At 44.7% G+C, this 25645-nt stretch overlaps 1 protein-coding gene across 1 annotated transcript; it reads left to right on the top strand.

Moving 5' to 3' along the window:
* Positions 1 to 228: 228 nt before the first annotated feature.
* LOC311238900 (uncharacterized protein) lies at positions 229 to 25645 on the top strand (the record flags this gene model as incomplete). The annotated part of the gene is made up of 5 exons (XM_084327096.1): positions 229 to 347; positions 463 to 581; positions 701 to 913; positions 1019 to 1281; positions 25444 to 25645. The coding sequence occupies exons 1-5, from the start codon at positions 338 to 340 to the stop codon at positions 25643 to 25645; spliced, it is 807 nt and encodes a 268-aa protein (XP_084183222.1). The 5' UTR covers positions 229 to 337.

Raw genomic sequence — 25645 nt, forward strand, 5'->3', positions numbered from 1 at the left:
CCGGTACTTGTGATGATGATGATCTAACTATCTCTCTCTCTGTCTCCCCCCCCCCCCCTCTTCTCTCCCAAGAATAGGTAAGGATCGCTTGATTGCAATAAGCAAACACATGTCAGAAAATGGCATGTGTCTTCGCACAAAAAAGCGATCACCACACAACAACAAGCATTGCATAAAATATGAAGATATCGAAAAAGTAGTTCAATTTGTGTTGAATTATGCAGAAGATCATGCTGTTCACCTCCCTGGACGCCAGGCACACCAAAAGAACTTTACCGGTCAGCTGTTACCATCTTGCGTCACGAAGGCATCTGTGTGGCGTTTATATACCAAGGCAATGCCAGTTGGTAGGTGTAAGCAAATCTTTGTCAAAGAAATAGGTCAAATAGGTCTTTGTCAAATAAAAACAAAGCTTGAAAATGAATGACATTGTGCTAACATGTGTTCTTATTAATCTTTCAGACCAGCGAGCAGTGGGCCTGTCCACATTTAAGTCCCTCTGGAGGCAATTACTGAGTCATATCAGAGCAATCAAACCAATGTCTGATCTTTGCTGGGTGTGTCAGAAGAACAATTATCTGGTTAGTGAACATCACAGTGTTATGAACTTTGAACTGCAACTTCTGTATGAAAAGTGTTATACAAATACAGTTTATTATTATTAATATTAATCATCATTTACTTAACTTTTTTTTTTCAGATTTTCAAAAGTGCCAATCTGCCAGAGGCTGAGAAGTCTGCAAAGCTGAAGCAGCAGGAACAACATCTGGCGCATGTAACCTCAGAGCGGGCTGCCTACAAGGGCATGCTTAAAGCCGCCAAGGAGATCGGTGATGGTCTTTCTCTGGGTGGTCATGTGCCACCGGCAAGCAAGCCCTTGACAATGCATTACAGTTTCGACTACGCTCAAAAGGTGACTACATACCAAGCCCTCTTTCACAACATCATGTTATAATTGTTATAACTACTGCATTGCTCCCTTTTTTTTCTTTCTAAAATCCTTATTCATTTATTGCAGGTGCACTACCCATCAGACCCCCTTCAACCAGGGCCCATGTACTTCTTGGCTCCACGCAAGTGCAGCATATTCGGTGTTTGCTGTGAGGCGATTCCACGGCAAGTCAACTATTTGGTGGATGAGGGGATGGAGTCCAGCAAAGGTAGCAACGCCGTCATAAGCTACCTGCACCACTTCTTCAAAGACCATGGTCTTGGGGAGACAGATGTTGACCTTCACTGTGACAACTGCAGTGGCCAAAACAAGAACAAGTACATGTTGTGGTACTTAGCGTGGCGAGCGCTACATGGTCTTCACCATCGTGTCAATCTCCACCTGCTGATTGTAGGCCACACAAAGTTTTCCCCGGACAGTTTCTTTGGGCTTCTCAAGCAGCGTTTCAGAAAGACCAAGGTGAACACTCTTGATGAGATTGCAGCAGTCGTAAGGGACAGCTCAGTGGCTGGAATCAACATACCACAGCTAGTGGGAAAGGAAGATGGCACTGTAATCGTGCAGTCCTACAACTGGCAGGAACATCTGGGGCCTTACTTCAAGCCACTGCCACAGATCAAGCAGTACCAGCACTTTAGGTGGGTGTGGTCACTGTGTGTTGTGTATTTACTGTAATTAATTATTCACACTTTAGTGCAAAGAATGTCATTGGTAAATGATACAAATGCATTGATATTGTTATGTGCCCTGTACTAACGTTTCACTTTATTATTGCAGCTTTGATTCCAAGGAACCTGGTGTGGTTGTGGCAAAGATGTCTATTGATGGCGCTGAAACCAGATTCCAGCTGCTCCGTGACGTCCGTGTCCTGCCGCCTATAGATGGACTTCCTGTGCTGCCACCACCGGGACTGGACTCTGCAAGACAACACTATCTGTTCCACAAGATCAGAGAGTTCTGTGATGAGGAAGCCCAGGACGTAACATGCCCGGCACCACCAGCCAAAATATCCAGCGGCGGTTCAAAAAGACCACGGTGATCATCTGGAGAGGCCATCAGAACATTGAACATTGACTTTAGCATGTCTATTTTTATCTCGTGTTATTTTAAATGCTAATAAAATCTTGAAACTTGATTTTGTCTCTTGTTTATTATCAGGGTCCCTTTCACTACCACACTACAGAAGGTTAACCCTTTCACTACCACACTACAGAAGGTTAACCTTTCACTACCACACTACAGAAGGTTAACCTTTCACTACCACACTACAGAAGGTTAACCCTTTCACTACCACACTACAGAAGGTTAACCTTTCACTACCAGACTACAGAAGGTTAACATTGACTTTAGCATGTCTATTTTTATCTCGTGTTATTTTAAATGCTAATAAAATCTTGAAACTTGATTTTGTCTCTTGTTTATTATCAGGGTCCCTTTCACTACCACACTACAGAAGGTTAACCCTTTCACTACCACACTACAGAAGGTTAACCTTTCACTACCACACTACAGAAGGTTAACCTTTCACTACCACACTACAGAAGGTTAACCCTTTCACTACCACACTACAGAAGGTTAACCTTTCACTACCAGACTACAGAAGGTTAACCTAGTTGTTGTGTCTTTCACTACCACACTACATGTATTTACATCTAAATGCTTCTGGAGAGGCCATCAGAACATTGAACATTGACTTTAGCATGTCTATTTTTATCTCGTGTTATTTTAAATGCTAATAAAATCTTGAAACTTGATTAAGTTTCTTGTTTATTATCAGGGTCCCTTTCACTACCACTACCAGTCACCAGACTCATTTTAATAACAAAGAGCCTCAGACTGGAAAGCTGCCAGGTGTTAATTGCCCTAGAGAGAGGGGGGCCATGGATTACAATGACTTCTGGGTAGTGTTGTAGTTGTTTCACTATTGTCACTGAATAGCCTGCTCGTCTCTTGAAGGCTATTATCTCTGAATACGTTTTGTGATAATCACCATGAATCATAGGAAGTAGCTTGCAAAGTATCCCACCAAAATGTTCAAGTGATGGCTTATTTTGAAGGTATGAATCTGTACTTTCATAATATGTAAAAAAAAAAAAAATGAATATCCCTCAACATGACCCTGAAGTCCATACCTGGGCACATATATTAAAATCCATGTGGAGCAGTTCTATGTGTAAATAAATAATAAATAATAGTAGTACAGGTGATATATGTCCATCAGGTGGAAGGGGGAGTCTATTTTAAGTAGGGATGCATGATAATTATCGGGCTGATATCAGCAATTATGACGTCATCCCGATAAACCCGATAACATTATTGATAGCTCAATAGGGGCAGGAGGCCGCGACTAGCGGCCTCCAGGCTCCACAACAGGGGGCAGCGACAGCTGCCAGACATAGATCTAGGACTTATTGGAACCCAAGGAGGACAATACACTACCTGAAGCACTGCACATTGTGACACTGTGAATATATAATATATATTATTTCATATTTAATTTAGTTAGATTTAAATTATATTGACCAAATTGTTTACCCCATGCTCAGTATATTCTTACTGTATTTATTTCTGTATATTTTATTTCATTTCATTTTATCCTATTTTACTCTACTCTTATCCTAGGCAACTTGATTTGATTTGTGTTATTATTCTAATTTGTGACCCGTCCTGTCTAAATGTTTAAATGTTGAGCGATTTGCAGTGTCAAATTCCCTACGGGATAAATAAACGTATTTCTATTCTATTCTATTCTATTCTATAATATATAATACATTTTAAGTAGGGATGCACGATAATTATCGGGCCGATATCAGCAATTATGACGTCATCCCGATAAACCCGATAACATTATTGATAGCTCCGATAATATATAATAATATATATTAGGGCTGGGCGATATGGCCAAAAACGTTATCGCAATAAAATTACAACATTATTTTCATATAACTCGATATCGATAATTATCGTCGATATAATGTCTGTCAAGTTTAATTAACTTCTTATGCCCGGCGCCGATGGACGGGCTATTAATAGACTTGTTTTGCTGCTGCGAATGTCTCGAGTTGATGTCGTCATCAGTCCGCGCACGTTAGCAGTTAGCCAGAGCGAGCAGTGTATCCCATGACTATGTACTAAATATGACCCTAAAATACTCCGTTCCGCCCCAATACATTGCAACGACGTCCACCGTATACCCCACACTACTATAACCGTGGCCTCAGAATTCACGCCACACACCCACTCGGCACAAACTATAAAATAGCGCCGTGCAAGCTAATTATCCTAGCCAGCCTTGTTTACTACTCGAGTCCTACCTCTCTACCCAGAGGTCTCCTTCCGCTGTCGGCCATCTCCTTCACTGATTGGTTGTTAGTGCGTGTGCTCATATCCAAGCTTGGAAAATCGATATATCGAAACTTTGCGACCACGTTTCATGTTTATTTCGAGGAAATAATTTATCGCGATAGTTATCGTTATCGTTTTATCGCCCAGGGCTTAGTCCTAGGACCCCTTCTCTTCTCCCTCTACACTAAATCACTGGGTAACATTATCACGTCTCATGGCTTCTCGTATCATTGTTATGCCGATGATACTCAACTCTTCCTCTCCTTCCCTCCCTCCCTCAGATATCCACGTCTCCGAGCGGATCTCGGCCCGTCTGTCTGACATCTCCGCCTGGATGACGACCAACCACCTCAAACTAGAAGCAAAACAGAACTGCTCCACCTGCCGGCCAAATCCTCCCCCCTGACCCACCTTTCATCACAGTGGAGAATGCAGCTGTGACTAGGGATGCACCCATATGAACATTTGCCGCCGATACCGATAGTTCAACTAACACAATCGGCCGAAACCGATACCGATTTTTTAAATGAAACTACTGTATATTTGTATGTCTCTAAATGTTTTGATTAATTGAAAATGGAGGACCCTTATGTAAAAAAGCCCAAAGTCTTTTTCTGGTCTTCATCCTCCAGTCCACTGTTGTTGTATTGAGCTGTACTGTATTGTACCCATTCTGCAATCTGTTAATAAAGTGTTCAATCAATCAATCAGACAAATGTATAGAAAAGCTTTTATTATAACGATATAACAAAAGATTATATTATTGTTTATAAAAATGTTTTAGCCCTATGCTTGACTATTATTTTAGGCATGGCAACAAATGAAATAATAATCAAATGAATAAATAAAATATTAAATAAATAAATAGGCTACACGTCTCTCTTTTTGTGTTACAAATTGTGCTCACCGATATGAACATAGGCCTCTTTACTTACTTCAAGTAAGTCATACAATACTCACTGGCTTTCATAACCTAGCAGACTAACTTGTCTTGCTCAAGATTTGTTTATGAGTTTTAATAAGAGAGCACTATCTATCTCAACCAAAGCAATGCAGGTAGACTGCAACAGAAAAATTTTGATTGACAGTCGATTCTGCCAATTACGTCACACCGCTTGCACCCGCCTCTGCTGTTCTTACCACCAATCGGCAAGCGCTTATTCGTTTTTTACTTCCGGGAAGTCCGCCATTGATTTACACGAGAGAATCAATAACAAACATACCGTAGCTAATAACGTTAGCTCCCCGCCGGCCATGAGTAGACTACCAGCACTCCGCAAGAGTACCAAACGAGGCATGATGATTTTACTGCAACGAATGTTATAATAAAAGCTTTTCTATAAATTTGTCTGATTGAAAACTTTATTAACAGATTGCAGAATGGGTACAATTCAGTACGGGCTCTCTGAGCAAAGGAAGGAACTGAGATATGAATGACCAACAACAATGCTATAATGGTTGGGTAAATATGCTGATTGTAACTGAGGGGTACAATTCCCTGACTGTATTGTTAGATATGATACTTACTACCACTACCTCTTGTACTTTAGACTCTGGCCACCCAGTACTAGGTATAAATAATTATGATAAACACTCCCACCTGATGAAACGGATCCAACACAAATGTAGTGACTGGTCAATAATCATGACGACTGTTCCTTCCGTCAAATTGTCTCTCTCTTTTACCCACTTCTGGCGGGTCTGTAGAGACGGTAGGTAGTGCAGTAGGAAACTGCTCCAAAACTTGTCGGCTAATACTTGGCTGTACCTCCACATTCGTCGGCCGTTCGCTTCTTCAGGCCGGTACATTGTCTGGGGTAACGCGGGATCTAGCCGCCCCATCAGGAGGGTGTTGGGGGTGACTGGGTCGACATCTGCTACATCACTGGAGACGTAACCGAGGGGCTTTGAGTTCAATACTCCCTCAATCTCCGTGAGGACTGTCATTAGGACTTCTTCCGCCACAGTCTGGGCCCCAAGTACTGCGTACAGGGCTGTCTTTATAGAACGTACTTCTCGTTCCCAAGTTCCACCGAAGTGGGGTGCGTTTGGGGGGTTGAATTGGAAGTCAATCTGGGCTGGAGCGAGGTGGGTCTTAAGTTCTGGGCCCATAGCTTGGAAGCTCTCCCTCAGCTCTCTTTCTCCGCCTTTGAAGTTTGTCCCGTGATCGGACAATAATGTAGACGGTTTTCCTTTCCGTGATGTGAATCTTCGGAAGGCCATAAGGAATGAGTCTGCGCTCATGGTCGGAAGGAGCTCAATATGTATCGCTCTGGTGGTCATGCATTTGAATACAATACCCCACCGCTTCTCGGTGCCTCTTCCTTTCTTTATGTGCAGCGGGCCAAAACAGTCCATGCCTGTTGAGTGGAATGGCTTGTCGCTGAGTCGGAGGCGACATGGAGGTAGGTCAGCCATCCGTGGTATGCTGGGCTGCGCGCGCCACTTTCGGCAGTCTAGACAGGTTCGCTGGAAGCGTCGCACCGCCTCTCTTCCTTGAAGTATCCAGTAACGACGTCTGATTTCCGCGAAGACTCTCTCTGCTCCTGCGTGGTGTACATCCTCGTCGTATTTCTTTATAATCAGCTCTGTGACCTTGTGTCGGCTGTTCAATACGATCGGGTACTTAATGTCATCCGGTAAATTGGGGGCTCTCCGCAGGCGACCACCCACTCTGATGAGGGTATGTGTGTCACTCTCGGGGGCCAGATGAATCAATCTGCTGTCTGATGGGACGGGCTTTCCTCCCTGTAGACAGTCTAGTTCATCGGGGAACGAGTCTCTCTGGGCTCGTTGCAGTAGAAGCAGTTCTGCTTCCTCGTAGTCAGCTGCTGACATATCAGCGGGGGACTGAATCTCTGGGTGGTGCCGCAGGAATGTCCGTTGCTGCGCACTCTCTATGGTAATGCAATCGTCTATGTTGGGGTCTGCGGAGACAACAGTGCTCAATCCACAGAACATGGGTTTCTTATTCTCAGCCTCCTCGTCACTTGCTTCCCTCGGGGTGGGCGTGGGCCAATCTCCTTCCGGGAGCTTGAGGAATGCTGGTCCGTCACTGTAGATGTTATGACGGGTTAAGTCATCTAGGGACATTCCCCGGGTGATGACGTCAGCTGGGTTGTGTTTTGTATCAACATAGCGCCAGTTTGCTTCTCCGGTTAACTCTCCGGTTAACTCTTGAATCTCAGTGACTGACTCCCACGAAGACTTTGTATTTGCATGAATCCGATTTGATCCAGGCGAGTACTGTCGTGGAATCTGACCACAGGATTGTTCTATGCACCGGAATGGTGAGCTCACGTTGGATGAGCGTGGCTAGATGCGCTCCTGCGAGGGCTGCGCAGAGCTCTAGACGTGGGATAGACTGTTGCTTGCGTGGGGCTATTCTCGAGCGGGCGAGGATGAATGCTGTGTAGATCTCTCCCCCCTCTTCTTGGGCCCGCAAGTAGGCTACTGATCCGTAGGCGACCTCGGAGGCGTCACTGAAGACGTGTAGATCCATTTTACATGTCTCTGGCCTCACCGTGGGTGGGAAGTAGCTTCGGCGTATATTAACGCCTGGGAGTGAGTGGAGTTCCATCTCCCACTCTCTCCAGGTGGATGCAAGGTGTGCGGGAATGGGGTCGTCCCAGCCCTGGTCCTTGTCCCACAATGCTCGTACAATCATCTTTGCCCTGGTGGTGTACGGTAGTATACATCCTAACGGGTCATATTGTCGGGCGAGTGTTCTGTACACACTCCGTCTGGTGGTCGGTATTGCCGTCGACCTTCCCTGCTCCGTGGTCAGGGGTTTGTGTCTATAGTGGAGCGAATCTGTTTTGAAGCGCCACACTAGTCCTAGTGTCATCTCTTGGGCTTCTCCTGGGATTGTGGCCATCCAGGTCTCGCTGCTCGCTGCCTTGTCCTCAGAGGAGAGGCTGCGCAGTACGTGCGGATCGCTGCTGGCCCACTGCCTGAGATCAAAGCCGCCTTTGATCAGAGAGGCGCGGAGTTTATGTAGGAGAGCCTCGGCTTCTTCCTGGGTCGAAACGCTTTGTAGACAGTTATCTACGTAGAAGCTGTTCTTCACACTGTGTCGGACCTCTTCGTCCGCTGCTGGGTCCTCTGCGACATGTCTCTGTAGTGCAAATGTAGCACAGCATGGGCTGCATGTAGTTCCGAAAGGGAGGACTTCCCATTGGTAGATGGCTGGGTGCTCATCTCCTGGCCTCTCTCTCCATAGGAACCGCAACAGGGGCTTGTCCTCCTCTACTAATCTCACTTGCAGGAACATCCCTTTGATATCCCCGCTGATAGCCACCTTGTCCTGGCGGAAGCGGAGTAGTACGCCTAGTAGGGAGGGGCCGAGTGTAGGACCGGGCAATAGCTCTTTATTCAGATTTTGGGATCCGATCTGGTAGCTGCAGTTAAACACGATGCGGTCTTTGCCGTTGTGATGAACCTTGTGGTGGGGCACGTACCACGATTCAGTCGTCTGGTCGGCCTCTTTAATGTCAATCTTTGTGACGTGTCCCGCTGTGATGAGCTTCTCAATCTCAGCGCGGTATACACTTTCTTGGGCGGGGTCCTTGGCTAAGCGCCGCTCTGTGTTTAGTAGGTACCGCTCTGTGGCGTCTTTCTTTGCGTGAAAGGTAGGCATCCCTTCCCGCCGCAGGAGTGGCGTGGCGTATCTCAACACGCCACTGACTGGGACTCTCTTTGTTCCCGTCTCGAGGAGGTTAATGGCGTAGATGTCGTCTTTAGAGCGAATGTCTTTCTTTTCGTTCTTAAAGGGCATTTGTTCTAAGGTCCATAGCCTCTCTACATGCTGCAGGAGTGCGGTGTCTCCCTCTGTGACTCGGGAGTGGAGACAGCTAGTGGCTGTGGTTCGGTTGAGAGATTTGGCGAGTGGGCCTTGGAGAGTCCATCCTAGGCGGGTCTCGACTGCTGCAGGACAGCCCCTGGGTCCGGTATGAACCCGGTCTATCGGGACAATGAGGTCTGCATGGTCGGAGCCTATCAACAGTGTCGGGGTAGCACCGTCTATGAGTGGGATCGGTAGCTTGCGTAGATGTACATATTTCTCCATCAGCTTGGCTACGGGGTATGTGTACCGCGAGAGTCCTATTTCTTGGCTGGTGAAAGCGTCTGTAATCCTGTACCGTCGCTCGGGCTGGCCGCTTGCTGCGATAGAGAATGAGACATTCTCGCCCTTTATCGTTTTCAAATCTCTTCTTATTGTCCGAATTGTCATTTGGTTTTCGCTCCCCCGCAGCCCTAGCTGGGCCGCAGCGGACGCGAGCAGAAGGGTCTTCTCTGACCCGTCATCAAGGACGGCGTAAGTGTCCATGACTTTATTCTGGTAGCTCAATGTCACACGGACTACCTTTAAGAGCACTCTGGCTCCGCTGCTGCTGGCGGGGTCGATGTACATGACGCTTGCTTTGCTGCTTGATGGTGCGGGTAAAGGCCGCCGTCTGTTACTGTCGTGGAGTATGTCCAGATGGGCTCCATCGCACCGACTGCACTTTTTCTTTAAGCGGCATTCGGCTGCCATGTGTGATCGCGCACAGCGAAAACAGCGTCTGTTGGACTTTATCCATTGACTCGCTTCCTCCGCATTCATCTTGGGGAATGAGTCACATTGTGACGGCCAGTGTTCTTTCTCACAGTAGGGGCACACTATCTTCCACTTCTCCTTTCTTGAGGGGGTACTGTGGCTCCTACTGCTTGGCACTGACTCCGATTGGTGCATGACAGTCACCGATCTTCTTCCATCATTTAGTCTCCTGGTTCCTTCTCTGGAGCCAGGGGTGCTCCGTCCGAATGTATCTAGCCGTAAGCTGCTGACTTCTCTCGCCAGGAAGTCGGCTAGATCGAGGAGGTTCGGTTCGGGGCCATTAGGGTCTCGGTGGTCTCTCTGCCGCCTAAAGCGCTCCTGTCGGGCGGGCGGTAGCTTCTCCAAGATCCTCTACATTTGAGTTGGCGTATAGTTCATGCCTACCCTTTTCCCTCTGCGCTCCCAGCATCCCTACTAGGGACTGCACTCTGATGGACAGGTCGTCCAGTGCTCGATTGTCTGTTGCTGGGGGTAGGCGGTCGATGTGCCTGATCTCCTGGATCACGTAATCCCATATACGTCCATATCTCTGGTCCAACGCTACCAGCGCTGCGGTGTATGGGGTCGTGGAAGTGGCGTAGGCGAGCGCTATGTTGTGTGCGCGGGGTACCTTTAAATGCTTCAGTAGTATCGCGTATTTATGGCGTTCATCAATGACATCCACCAACATTGTCTCCAGACACATGCGGAGCTCCGTATACTGGGCCCGGTTCTCCTGGGTGAAGTCTGGTACCATAGGTGTGCCAATGTATGACGCGGATTGTTGATACATCGGCGAGCGTTGGGGGAGAGGCCTCCTAGGCGAGTCTCCTCCTGCTCCTTGGCGTGGGCTGGTACCGGCTGTGTACCATGGCCCGCTGGTCCAGGTGCTGTTCCTCGGTGCGGGTCGTGCGTCGTGCTCACCCGTGAATAGCGTCGGGGGTCTGTAGCGCAGCTCCGCGGGGGTATAGCCTGGGCTGTACTGGACCTCCTGGTCCGGTAGAGTACTGTGCTGTCGTCGGGCGTGGTTCTCCTCTTCCTCTTCGTCTTCCGTTAGGTCATCCAGGGCTTGTAGTCTCTGATTTAGCCTCTCCGCAGTGTATGCTGCTCCTTCCCGGTGGCTGGGTCTCGCTTGGACCGGTTGGGGAAGGGGGTCTGCGGGGGGTATAAACCTCGTCTGTTGGTCAAGTTCAGGGTCGCTTACTCGGCTAGGGGATGCCGCCCTGGAGTGATGTCTAGACGAGTTCCTGGAGCCTCTGGTGGAGGGAGGGGGTGTTGTCCTTCTGATCAGCTGTTCTATTAGTTGCGCTTGTGCTCTGTCGCGCTCGGCTTCGCGCTTGGTGAGGTCCGATTCTCTCTGGGCACCGGTGGCGGCGCGCTGGGCGTCGGCCCGGTCTCTTGCCATATTCTCTTCCATCTGAATGCGTCTTATTTCCAGGCGTATGTGCTCTTCTTCGCTCCGTTGCTGTATCTGCAATCGATCGCGTTCACCCTGGAGTCTATCGCGTTCAGTAGAGGCTTTCAGGCTGACGAGGAATGCCTGCTGTAGTGTCCTCTCTGCCTCGCTGGGAGAAGACGGTTGTATAGGGGAGCCGTCCCTTGGGGTACTCCGTGCGGAGTCTTGGAGCTCTATCTCCACGGTGCTCTCCTCATCTTCTTCCGTGCCGAGTTCTCTCTCGGTAGTGTTGTCTTCCTCCCGGGACTCGTCGGGGACTACTTCTTCGGTATTGGCGGGGTGTAAAGTCATGTCTGGTTCCCCCTGGTTCTTCCGTGCCGAGTTCTCTCTCGGTAGTGTTGTCTTCCTCCCGGGACTCGTCGGGGACTACTTCTTCGGTATTGGCGGGGTGTAAAGTCATGTCTGGTTCCCCCTGGTCCCCACCGTGAGCTGGGTCAGTTACGTTAGAACCCATAGGGGCCTCTATGGTCGGGGTAGCCTGGTCGTTAGGGTTAGACATAATTTTACTTTCTAGTTTTACCGCGTTTACTGTTGGTAGAAGACTAGGTTGTTGACTGACAGCGTAAGCCTCTAGGTACTGAGGGAGCTGTCGTTTGCGCCGCGGGCGTTGTTGGTTAGGAGGATCGTTTCGTGGAGTGTTCATCATAGGCCATTTTAATATTAATAACACTATATTAATATTACACTGATTACCATCCGGCTCGAAGGACCAATTGTAACTGAGGGGTACAATTCCCTGACTGTATTGTTAGATATGATACTTACTACCACTACCTCTTGTACTTTAGACTCTGGCCACCCAGTACTAGGTATAAATAATTATGATAAACACTCCCACCTGATGAAACGGATCCAACACAAATGTATACCGTGCGGCAAAGGGAACCGCTCCCGCCTACCTCCGGTCAATGGTCTCTAACTACACACCATCAAGACCCCTACGCTCTGCATCTTCTGGCCGCCTCAGACCTACTCCTATCCAAGCTCCGAGAGAAGTCGCCTATTCTCAGTCCTTGCCCCACAATGGTGGAATGAACTACCCACCCCAGTTAAGACAGCCGAAACCCGTCCAATCTTTCGCCGTCGACTAAAGACGCACTTCTTCAACCATTATCTGAATAAAAAAAAAAATAATAATATCTAACCCTAAGTCCTAACTAACCTTACTGTCATGCACTTGTCCTAATAAACTAACCTACACTGTAACACGCAACACTTTGATGAACATTGTTACTCAGCTGATAGAGTTGTGCCCTCTTTCTGATAACTTGTTACAGAACTTGTAAGTCGCTTTGGATAAAAGAGTCAGCTAAATGACTAAATGTAAACAAAACATGAAACAAGTATATAGGCTACTGTAGGCTTACTGAACAGATATTGAATAATTAATTGACGGAAGCATCATACGGATGCCCAATGTTTTGATTACTATTTCACGTTTCAAAAAATATATTGTTTGTTTATCACAGCTTTTTTCGGAGATGCACTGCTGTGTATAAATGTCCGTTCTATATACCGTGAACTTTCATTAATTTGATCTTGCTCCGAGAGACAGACCGTTCTGAGAGATTGAGATTATCAAAACTTCAAATTACTTTATTTTCCTTTCGGAACTTCATTTGTGCAGTGGTTGAAAGACAAACATACAGTCACAATACATAGACATCACCACTATAGTTAAAACTACAAAAAAAAGACCACTATATAAAAAAACACCAACTACATTAAAACTACAGTACTTAAAGCATGATATATTAAAAACTAGTGATGCACGATATATCGGCCGCCGATATGGCAGTTTTTTTACACATCGGTATCGGTCCGATATCAAGATAGGGCCGATATGGGCAGATGTATAAAAAAAAATATCTTTTGACATGTTTTGGCCTTAATTAAATAGTTTCAAAATAGTCATTTCTGAAAATAAGTTACAAAAGTATTAAAAAAAAAAAAAAACTTTTTGGAAAATAGCTCTTTATTTGATTATCATAAAAAAGTGTTTTCTATACAGAGATATCGACATCGGTAAATATCGGTATCGGCCAGAACAGCAATATTAATATCGGTTATCGGTATCGGCCACAATTTTCACATCGGTGCATCACTATTAAAAACCATGTGGAGAAGTTCTGTATGTATATAAATAATAGTAGTACAGGTAAATAGTATGTGTCCATCAGGTGGAAGGGGGAGTCTATTTTAAGTAGTCCAAAGTCCTTGGGGGGGGGGGGGGCAGTCCAGCCTCCACCAGACCTAGGCTTTCAGCAGTCTGATGGAGGTTGGCACGAAGCTACCTAAGCCCCTTTTATTCAGTGATGAAGCTCTGTATCGACGGCCTGAGGGCATTAGTTTGTAATGGGTGTGAAGGGTGTGTGTTATCTACAACTATTTGGGAGGCCTTTTTAACTGTGCGTTTCTTGTGGACAGGGAACAAAATAACTGGGCGCCCATCGCCAAATGCGTGTAGATTTACCATCTGGCGTCTAAAAATAATAGTCTGCCCGCCAGCTGGCGTGTAATTCATATCGATACTCTTATTTTGAAAATCCTGTGCGGGTCTCATTGCCGCCCCAAGCGCAGCTTCAGTCATAATATCTGGGCTCCGGCAGCTAGCAGGTTAATATGATACTCTTATTTTGAAAACCCTCTAGCAACTCCGCGAGTCATATGATATCCGCCCAGTCCGTGTTGTTTCTTGAAAACAGAGCAGCGTTGTAAACAGAGCAGCGTTAACACAGCAGTGCGCCTACAGGCGCGAAATAAGTCTGTGATGTTTTTTTTCTTCTCACAACGAGTCCAATGCAGCTACATGCTTTGCACCGTCGCCATTCCTTTATGCCCACATCGCCCGAAATTAACGTTTATGTACCAATCACTACAACGTTAACGTCAGCTAACAAGCTAAGGCCTAACAAAAAGAATGGTTGGTTTCCGGTTGCCGACCGAACCTGCAGATTTATGTGCGACCCAATTTATTTTATGAGAGTTTCTATTGGCGGAAAAAAATACGCATTTTGTAGAGCTCCCTTTGTTCCAGTAGAGAGTGCCAGACTCCAGCAAATGGCCGCGAGCTACAGTATCAACATGGATGTGTGCACCGTAACCATTGTTTGTTTGTGCGGTGTGCCTCCTAAAATAGTCAGACTGGGTGCAAAAACATTTGAAGACGTGCTCCTAGAGGTAAAACACAGGGCTGTACGCTAAGCTTTTTCACTAGGGGCACTAAAAAATATTTTTTGCCCCTAAATTTCTCATTTAGGGGCAAAAAATATTTTTTAGGGGCAAATTTTTTAATAACAATTTTACCATTATAGTGAAAAAAAATATGTTCCTCCTGCCTCATTACTGTGGTCCTTTTATTTAACATTTAAGTGCTTTTGTTGTCAGGTTTGTATCTTTTATAATGAACCAACTGAACTTCATATTACCACTAGGGATGGGAATTGATAGGATTTTATCGATACGATTCCATTATCGATTCTGCTTATCGATTCGATTCTTTATCGATTCCCTTATCGATACCTGATCAATTTATAATTTAAATAAATAAATTGGAAATGCAACAGAACTACATTTAGTCATTTAGCTGACGCTTTTATCCAAAGCGACTTACAAGTTCTGTACGACAAGCCATCAGGAAGGGCACAACTCTATCAGCTGAGCAACAATGTTCATCAAAGTGTTGAGTGCTACAGTGTAGGTTAGTTTATTAGGACAAGTGCATGACAGTACGGTTAGTTAGGGTTAGATATAAAAAAATTTATTCAGATAATGGTTGAAGAAGTGCGTCTTTAGTCGACGGCGAAAGATTGGACGTGATTCGGCTGTCCTAACTGGGGTGGGTAGTTCATTCCACCATTGTGGGGCAAGGACTGAGAATAGGCGACTTCTCTTTGATGACCCTCCCGGAGCTCGGATAGGAGTAGGTCTGAGGCGGCCAGAAGATGCAGAGCGTCGGGGTCTAAGCTGGTTAGAATAACAACATGCAACTTGACATTTCTGATTGTCATTTATTGTTGAGCCCCCATGTCAGAAAAATACAAAAACTGTAAAAAATAAAACATTAACTATAGCCTACACTTAAATAAAATAATGTATTTGAGATTCTCTTAAAATGTTTTTATTTTTTTATTATTATTATTATTATTATTATTACGAATTTAATCTATTGAATAACAGGTTGTTATTCCTCTGACTTCTGTCTCTCACTCACACACTCTCTCTCACACACACACACACACACACACACACACACACACAGAGAGAGAGCTCCCTCCCCGGGCCCCTGTCCTTTAAAGTATTGGCTTGTGTTGCTACACGGACACATTTGTATGTTGCACCACTCTTCCTGGCTTACAGAGACTAGTAAACAAGCACTCACGTCTCTCATTATATGTGAACTAAAGAGTACAAGGTTTACACAACAGCCCCCACCTGCTGTTTTATTGTATTTGTACCTGTACTACCTGCTGTCAGCTGTTTATATCTCTCTGTGAGCTTGATTAGCTAGCGTTAGCTCCGCGGCTAACCCTGAACTAAATCAATGACTAGGTTCTAAAGCATTTCGAGTAGTTTTCACTGCACATAGAAGTAGCCAAACAGCGGGAGCATTTCGGGAGTATATAACCAAAACCCAGGCAATTTCGAGCCCTTGGCTTGCCTTAAGGAATCAAATAGTCTGCCATTAGCTACATGCTAACATGCTAACGTTATAACGGTCGGGAAAACCTGGCAGCGATAAGGGAATTGAAAGTCACAGGCACGCGATTCCAGGTGCCTGTGACTTTCTATGAAGAAATGAGCTATGAAGAAACTTTACTTTTCGTCATAGCTAAATCAGACAGTCAGCCAGTCTATCAGAGTGAGTGCTCAGCCTTGGATAATTTAGGAGTGAAATGCGAATGCAAGGCTTGAAATCACTACTCGCAAGCCCGCCCCCAAATATTATTTACTAATCGCAACGGCCAATTAAAGGGGCAATTCGCGATAATCTCATCGCAGTGTACAGCCCTGAAACAGTGCACTTGTTGCTTTATATCAGCAGCTGGCAAAGTGGATAGAGCGGACAAATGGACAGACATTGCCAACGATGTATTGTCAACCACCACCCAGCTTGGGTCCCATGCCGGCGCCGTGTTAAGCTTATTTCAATTCAAGTACTTAGCACTGAAGTGCAAGGCTCCAGCGCCAGAACCTGTACCCTCCACAAGCCAGTCTGCCTTCAACTTGCTGTTTCGTGCACAGCAACGTATACATTTGCCTGATATCGGTTACATACCAGGGCTGTACGCTAAGCTTTTTCACTAGGGGCACACTTGCCCCTAAATGAGAAATTTAGGGGCAAAGAATATTTTTTAGGGGCAAATTTTTAAATAACTATTTTACCATTATAGTAGGGCTGGGCGATATGGCCTCTAAATGATATCGCGATATTTTTTGGCCATATCACGATACACGATATATATCGCAATATTTTGACATTTCCTCTAAAGCACTTAAAAATGCTTGATTTAACCCTTTGATGCATACAGTCACGCCAATATGATGATTATAATAAGTCCCTGCAACATATGTTTGCATTATTAAACCATGAAGATGCTTTAAAAAATGATTTAATGAATGTACTAAGAGTAGTCTACTGACACACTAATAAAAAATGTATTTACATCTAAGACCATTTATATAAAAACTTTTGGGTGCCTTTTTTTTGCACAGTACTGTGTTTTCTATCCACTTTAGCCAAACACACACACACACACACACATATATATATATATATATATATATATATATATATATATACTACTGTGAGAAAATAATAATTACACACAAAGGGATAATGGCTTATAGCAGACTTAATGATTTTAGAATATTTCAGATAATGAAATTAAATGTTTATATCATCAACTATCCAGTTAGTATTTATACTGTCTGTAACGTTTGGCTACTTTAAATAATTGAATGTAGAGAGAGCTGTACTGTATTGTACCCATTCTGCAATCTGTTAATAAAGTTTTCAATCAATCAGAGCGAGAGAGAGAGAGAGAGAGAGAGAGGGGGCGAGAACGAATGAGAGAGCCAGCCCCCCCCCCCCCCCCCCCCCGGGTTTTGTTCTAGTTTTGCGTTTTGATCGTCTAAGCTGCCGTATGTGATGACGTCACACTCGAATGTAAACAGGAAGAGTTTAACAGACGGAGATGGAAAGTGGATGATATACAGTAACAGAAACGAATAACCAATAAATATGAAGTTATGTTTAAACTTCTGTTGTCAAGCGTTGTCAATATAACTCACCCCCTTTCCTCCCGAATGGAACTAGTGTTGTGGAGTCCGCTTTGACTGGTGTCCAGGGTTAGCAGCAGCTAACACTAGTTAGCTTAGCATAATCCTAATAGATACCGTGGATAGCAGCTAACGTTAGCCCATTGCTCGTGTCAATCAAATTGCATGTTATTAAAGGTCTGCGCTGGTCTGTCTAATGCAATTACAACCGCAACATTATGCCCTGGTTGTAGGCTAATGTTTTATCCAATTTGTATGGATTAATTTAGGAGTGAAAATCAAATCAAATCAAATCAAATTTATTTATAGGGCCCGACAACACACGTTAATGTCCCCATGGGCCGTACAGGTCTTCTTTAAACAGGTCAAGAAGACAACATAACAATAAGTCAAGAACAGAACAAGAACACCATAGGGTCCAAACATTTTTTAGATGAATGCAAATAAATGAAAGAATGCAAGCACTCCCAGACATACCCCACGCGAAGGTAAGGAAAAACTCACTAAAACCTAACAATAGGGAAAAAAGCTCCACAGGCAGTGTGGAGGAGAGAAACCTTAGAAGGGCCGTTCAAGGGGGGATCTCCCTTCTTAGATGTTGGTGATAGTAGTGTTGCAGACGGACAGTTGGTAAGCATGCACTCATGTGTGTGGTGAAACACAGATGAGTGCATGCAATAGCAACTGTACATTTTAAAAAAATTAAAGATAGAGCTAATAGCGATAGCAACTGAACATTTTGAAAGATTAAAGATAGAGTTGATAGCAGATCTATTTGAGGCACAGGGGCGGCGCAGAGAGGGTCACGTCCTCCCTGTCTTAGTCACGGGACATTCAACACTCCGGTCGTTGCTCAGGGACAGCCGGAGACAGGGAGATAGGGGGTGGCGCAGAGAGGGTCGCGAACTCCCCGACATCATCGCGGGACATCCGAATGAAGGGTTGCAATCACTACTCGCAAGCTTGCCCCCAGATGATATTTTCCACTCGCACCGGCCAGATTAGGGGGCAATTTGCGACGAGATGCTCGCAGTGTACAGCCCTGCATACAGGTGAATACCTCGCTCGTCATCACACACAGCTACATGCTTACATAGATATAGAACACTAGATAGCCCGCGCTGCCGGCCAATGGAGAGCGACGTCGTCGTAGGGCGGCCATCTTGCTCCAGGCAGCTCAGCTACTGATAACCCTCACTCAAGGCTGACTGGAGCAAAATGGCGGCGGTTCAGCGACGCTGGTGACTCCGCCTTAAGCTATCTAGTGTTCTATATATCTATGCATGCTTACACGTGTATTCCACGACAACAAACTAACTTCCGGTGCCACCCCCTATCTCTCCCGGGCGGAAACACACCCCCAGCTAACAGTGACACACACAACGGCAGAACATTATTACAGTACGTTTCATTTTCATGCCTGGCACTGTTTAACATTGAATAATTCACTTTAAATAAATGTTCTGTTTTAACCCTGCTGCCAAGTTTGTATTGGAGCTGGCAGAAGAAGCACGTTGTGGCCAGACATGGGAAGCAAAACTGAGCAGTTTCAATGACTGCATTTGGTCTTTCATGCCTGGCACTGTTTAACACTTTGGTTGCCTTGGGTTAAATTCATGATATACCATAGGTTGCCGTAGGGCTGGGCGATATGGCCTAAATATGATATCACGATATTTTCTGACCTTTCGGCGATACACGATACACATCACGATGTTTTTCTTTTTTACCCCAAACAATTCATTATGAGGCTTACCAAGACAGTATTTGATTTTGCAAGCTAACATTAAAGACAAAATAAAATACCCATGCATTTAGCATTTTTATATTATATATTAGATTTAGATTATTAGATTATATATTGCATATATTTAGCAATGAGATATTATATGATTTAGATATGAAATATGATGAATTGAAAATGGGGGACCCTGATGTAAACAAGACTAAAGTCTTTCTCTGGTCTGCATCCCCTTAACAATTGTATGTATTGAGCTGTACTGTACCCATTCTGCAATATGTTAATAAAGTTTTAAATCAATCAATCAATCAATAGCATTTTAATGAAACTACTGTATATATGTATGTCTCTAAATGTTTTGATGAATTGAAAATGGAGGACCCTTATGTAAAAAAGTCGAAAGTCTTTCTGGTCTTCATCCTCCTGTACTGTATTGTACCCATTCTGCAACCCTTTAACAAAGTCTTCACTCATTCATTCTGACGGAAACATATAATTTTGATTGACAGTCGAGTCTGCCAATTACGTCACAGCGCTTGCACCCGCCCTGCTGTTCTTAGCACCAATCGGCAAGCTCCTAGCTTTTTACTTCCTGAATGTCCTGTGGCTGAACAACGTCAACAAGGCTACTAACGTTAGCTCCCCGCGGCCGTCGAGTAGGAGACCAGTGCTAAACAGGATGACTAAATGAGGCATAATGATTTTACTACAACGAATGTTATAATAAAAGCCTTTCCATACATCTGTCTGATTGAAAACTTTATTAACAGACCGCGGAATGGGCATATCTCAGCACGGGCTGAGATATGAACGAGTAACGTGTGGACAGATTGACGCGACACAATCCTCTTGGGCAAAACATCACGATATCCACGATACGTTGAAAAAGTGTATCGTTAATGAACTGTACCCGATATTTATATAATATCGTCATATCGCCCAGCCCTAGGTTGCCGGCTCTATTTGTCTATGGAGAAAGTCCCCTTCTTTGCAGGGCTATAACTTTTTAAATTCTATTGCTACATTGCCATTATTAGGGTCCATTCAAAGTCCTATATGTATTGTTCATTGTGTAGCAACGTTAAACTTTTTCATTCACATATTCATAGTAAAGTATGGTCTAATGTATAAGTATGTTTTCATCTCTTTCTGCAGCTTTCTCCAGAACGTGATATATAGCCCCAAATGCATTATATTGATGATGAAATACAGTTTGATGGCAATCAGCGCGATATAAAAAATTCCAACTAGACGTAGAGCTGCCGCGGTATTGATATTTTCCTTACCGCACGAATTTGCGAAATATTTCCTACCGCACAAAAAAAAGAAAGTTTGAATGCATTTTTTTTTTTTTTAGTAGTCTACTCTTATAGCCTGCCTCTAGTCTAATGGCGCTTTTCCACTGCATATTACCTACTCGACTCGACCCGCTTTAGGCACCTGGTACTTCGTTCCTTTTCCACTGCAGCCAGGTACTACTCCGTTTGGGGAATGGGGATGCAGGCGGGGCCGCCGCCGCTCGCTTGTGTACACTGAAAGCTCCGTGGGCATAGATGTCCGAGGGCTTGCAGCAAGCCAGAGTTTTAACACAGTTTCAATCAATCAATCAATAACAACATTAACCAGACTCTCGTTGCGTCTATTCTGCCAAAGCTAACGTTACCTCTCATTGTGTATTCTACCAAGCAAACCCGGGTTTAACGTTGTTACCTCTCGTGTATATCGGCTGACTGTAGTATTAGGCTAATAACAACAACAAACTTAACACATCAGCGATCTTGTTGTGACACTAAACTCTCCGCTCGGTGGTAAATTGGGTTGATGTCGGTTTTGTTTCATCAATAAATAAGGCAGAATACACAGTGAATCCATTCTTTTTTGTTTATTGCACTTGGTTCTGTCGCAAACAAATCCTGAATGAAATGCATCCTTAGCGAGGCAGTAAAGATGGCGGCGCGGCGTTCTGTTTTCGTTCAGAGGCTACAAAGTGTGACGCGTCGAGTAGGGGGTATCTGCAGAGCCGCAGAGCCAGGCTGGACCAATAGGGTCGCTTGGAACCGAGTAGGGTATATCTGCAGAGCCGCAAGCCAACTTTATTATTATGATAAAAAACAGCGGTGACGCGGTATTCAGCCTAACTCTGCGGTGAGCGTGATGCAACAGCGATAACGCGGTAATGCGGTTATCGCGGCAGCTCTAACTAGACGTACTTCTAGAAGTTACTACACGTCATCTGATGTTGACCGGATGGGCGAGGGGGCGTTTATAATTCCGTGGGCAGCGTTATACCAATCATCTAATGTGGGTCAAATGTTGATAATAGCAGTTAGTATCGAAGACGGTAACGTTACACGCTGAAACTCACCCCAGTCTCCGCGCGCCGTTGGGCGATCATCGTAGAGTAGAAATCTTATCATTATGGGATATATTTTTACCCGGTCCATCTCCAGCTTGTATAATGGTATATACGTCCAAATCATGTTGTTTATCGAGTTATTGCCAATCGATCACTGTGTAGCGTGACAAGCCAGAGTCCCATGACCTATAGCGAGCGCCCGGAAGTACTACGGACGTCTAGCACAACCTCTATGGCACATCCTGTTTGGCGATTGCGCCGATCGGCCACCAGATGGCGCTCCTGAACCGCCAGAGAGCTCAGTGGGTCCTGCTGGTGGATCTCAGGCCAGCGGAGGGGACATATGAATCAGATCGCAGATTTTTGAAATATTGATATAAGGACGCTGTACAGCGTCCTCCGGCAACTTGAGCATGGCCCGCAATGACGTCAAAAGACGTTTCATGGCAGTCAAAGTGTTAACATTGAAGACTTCACTTTAAATAAATGTTCTGTTTTAAAAGGAGTTGTCCATGTCTTCAATACTATAAAAGCAACAATATATGGATATTAAACATCCTGGCAGAGTACATGCACCCTTAGGAAAGAATAAAATAAAAAAATTAAATAAATTCCCTACCTACCCATGGTCAAACTGACAACCAACAGGAAACCAACAATATTTTTTATTATGCTTAATCCTGATCAGACGAGGCAGAGCCACAGTAAACAGCACTGAGGAAAGGGAAATGGGGGGGGTCACTCTCCCCTTCCCTGTGTGTGCGTGCGTTTGGAAAGACGACGGAGTCACTAGTCAGGACTCAGGACAGGAGTATATTATAGTAAACTGAGGATTACTGAGGATAGACAGATAATGTTGATATTCAAATATACATTTTTTTGAGAGGAGTGGAAGTTTGAAGACGGACTACAATATGATGCAGGGGTGGTGACTTGAAACACAGTGTGTGTGTGTCCCGACCCCACTTCTATGTTTCAATAAATTATTTGCATTTAAAACTATTAACGCTGACTCATTCCTTCAGTCCACTCAACATTATGCTAATATTCCTTATGTTGTTTATGATATTAATTGAAAATAGCATATGAGAGTATTATATGTAATAATAACACATGGCGATATACTAAAAAGCTATTTATAATTTTTGGCTAGTAAAAAATCTGCCCGGCTGGTACTTTTAAAAATCTACCAGCCAAATGGCTGGTAAGTCAAAAAGTTAAATTTGTTCCCTGCTTGTGGATGCTGCTGAGTGGCTCCTGGTCCTTCCCAATTATCTTGCCGCTGATCTTAACGACCCTGTCGAGAGGTTTCCGGTTGATGGCACGCATCACTCCAAACCAAAAAGACTGTCTTTTACTTTTAGTCTCAGTGAAGTTTCAACGGAGGTAATCTTCTATTCTAACCAACAAATTGAAGTAGAAAGCATTTTGTTGTGGCCAATCTTATTTGGAAACATGACACACAAAATAATAGTATTTAGCTTTTTATTTGAATTTACTTTATTCTTAAATCGACACTGTACAATTCCACACTTTACTGTACACTTACTGTATATTTTGACTGTATGTGTTATATTAGAATGTATATACATAACATAGAAAATGTATATCCCAGAGCGTATTTTATTCTTAGTCTTATTTCTATTCTTATCCGTGACTTTTGTTTTTGACTACCTAAATGTTTACCGTTTACTGTGAGCGATCTGTAGTGCCACATTTCCCTCGGGATGAATAAAGTATTTCTATTCTATTCTAAGAATGACCATTCTGCTCTTCCCAGTTCTCTCTCCCCTTACAGTATACAGTTATGGAATTCTGGATTAAATCCTATGTGATAACAAATAGATTTTCAGATGAGGGTCCTTGGACGATTAACATTAACATTAGCTCAGCACAGCTGTACCCCTCCACACACTGAGCTAGCTAGCCTGCTAACGCCGGTTGGATGTCTGGATTTTAAACAAAAACAATCAATTAATTTAGTATCGAGCAGGAAAATGTAACGTCAGGTCTGAATGTGGTGCTAAAGCAATGTCCAAATATGAGACAATTCAAACTGATTTATAAGGAAATGATGTTCACGAGGTACAGGGATGAGGAAGGGACTTGACATTCACGGGTGTTTACATTTCTATTTTATTTCTTTCATGTTTTACATAATAGTTTATTGTTTTTGCATATATATATATTTTGTTTTAAATTAGTGCACTCATTTGAGTAGTGGGAAAGGGGTAGGATAAAATAAGTGTACTTCTTCCTACTCCTTTTCGAACATGTAAATTGAGTTGAGTCGGAACTAGGCAAAATCTGCATATGGCTCGCTGATAACAAACTATCATTACACATGGGCAAAACAGAGTCCATTCTCTTCGGTTCAAATAACAAACTCTGCAAGACCGACGGCTTCTCAGTTACAATGTAATAAAAAAAGTCAACCAACGAACTCGATTAGTGTACCGGATCTCCTCTCTGGTAAACAAGAATACCCTGAAGACTGTGGCAGGAGCACTCATTCAAGGGTACTACGACTATGCTCATACTCATGTGTGTGCTTGCGTGTCTCACAGCAAACATCTACCTGCACCTGAGAGGACGCTGGCGTTTGATGTCGCCGCTTCTCAGTCGCTCCACTGAGTTAACGTTCCTTCCCTTACTAAACATTTTTTGTCTGGGCTACTAACGTTAGATTCAGATCTTTTTTACTTTGCCATAACAGTGTGATAATTTTCATTTATCCGGTTTTTGTGTTTACTCACCCTCTCTGCTGATCAGCTGGGCTAGTGTTTGCTACCTGCCCGCTGTCAGCGTCAGCTGTTAGCATCGTTAGCCCCGTTGTCAAACTAGCCAGCCGGCTTCCCTCTACTCCTGGGTTTTCGGTTTGGATCATCTTTTTTCCATCACATGTTTTTCCCCAACTGGATTAACTCTCTACATGTACCTGGATTGTTCGTGAGTTCTGATCACTCCACCGCAGTGTGCTGTTGTCCGAGGCTGGATTCGTTGTGTGTGGCTGGTCGTTAGCCGGTTAGCTGCTCCGGTCGATATGCTAACATACTCCTCTCACCAACTTCGGAGCTTTTTCAACGCAGCTGCGCCAATCTGGCTGGATACCATCAGATCACTCGGACTCCTTCAACGCCCCCGCTATATACATCGAGCATCCCGCTACAAACTCATCTGCACAGATTCCACTATTCCAGTGGTAGTATCTGCTCTGCGCTTCCGTGTTGTTCATCAACGTCATCACAACACACCTCACGTGCGCACCAGCTGTCTGAAGCCCCTGGCCTGCTCAGACAGTAGCACCCCTCCCACTCTGCCTGTCTCCTCCACAGCCACGTTCATGCTGCTCAATACTCGCTCCCTCAATAACAAGGCACTACTCATCCATGATATCATCACTGAAAGAAAACTGGATTTTTTTATGTTTGACTGAAACATGGCAAAATAAACAGGATTTCATCACACTAAACCAAGCTACACCCCCTGGTTACATCTACCTCCAGAAACCGCGCTCCACGGGCCGTGGCGGCGGGCTGGCTGTCATTCATCGTACAGACTTCCAGGTCAAGGAGATCCCCACTCCTGATCTCACATCATTCGAATGCATTACATTCTCTCTCTCCGGATCTCCTGAACCTCAACCTCAATTCGCCCTGATTTACCGCCCCCCCAAAGCCTCCACCACCTTCCTGTCAGAGCTAACCGAGCTCCTGTCCTCCTTCTGCTCCAGGTCCCTCACCACCTATCTGCTCGGAGATTTCAACATTCATGTTGACTCCACCAACTGCAACTTTGCCGCTGATTTCCTGTCGCTTCTGGACTGCCTCAGCATCACGCAGCATGTCCAGGGCCCCACCCACTCCAAAGGTCACACTCTGGATCTGGTCTGCTCCACCGGTAACCCCCCCTCCCACCTGCAGTGTCTAGACTAG

The sequence above is a fragment of the Notolepis coatsorum genome, assembly GCF_963971535.1.
Source record: "Notolepis coatsorum genome assembly, chromosome: 13".
NCBI classification, from domain to species: domain Eukaryota; kingdom Metazoa; phylum Chordata; class Actinopteri; order Aulopiformes; family Paralepididae; genus Notolepis; species Notolepis coatsorum.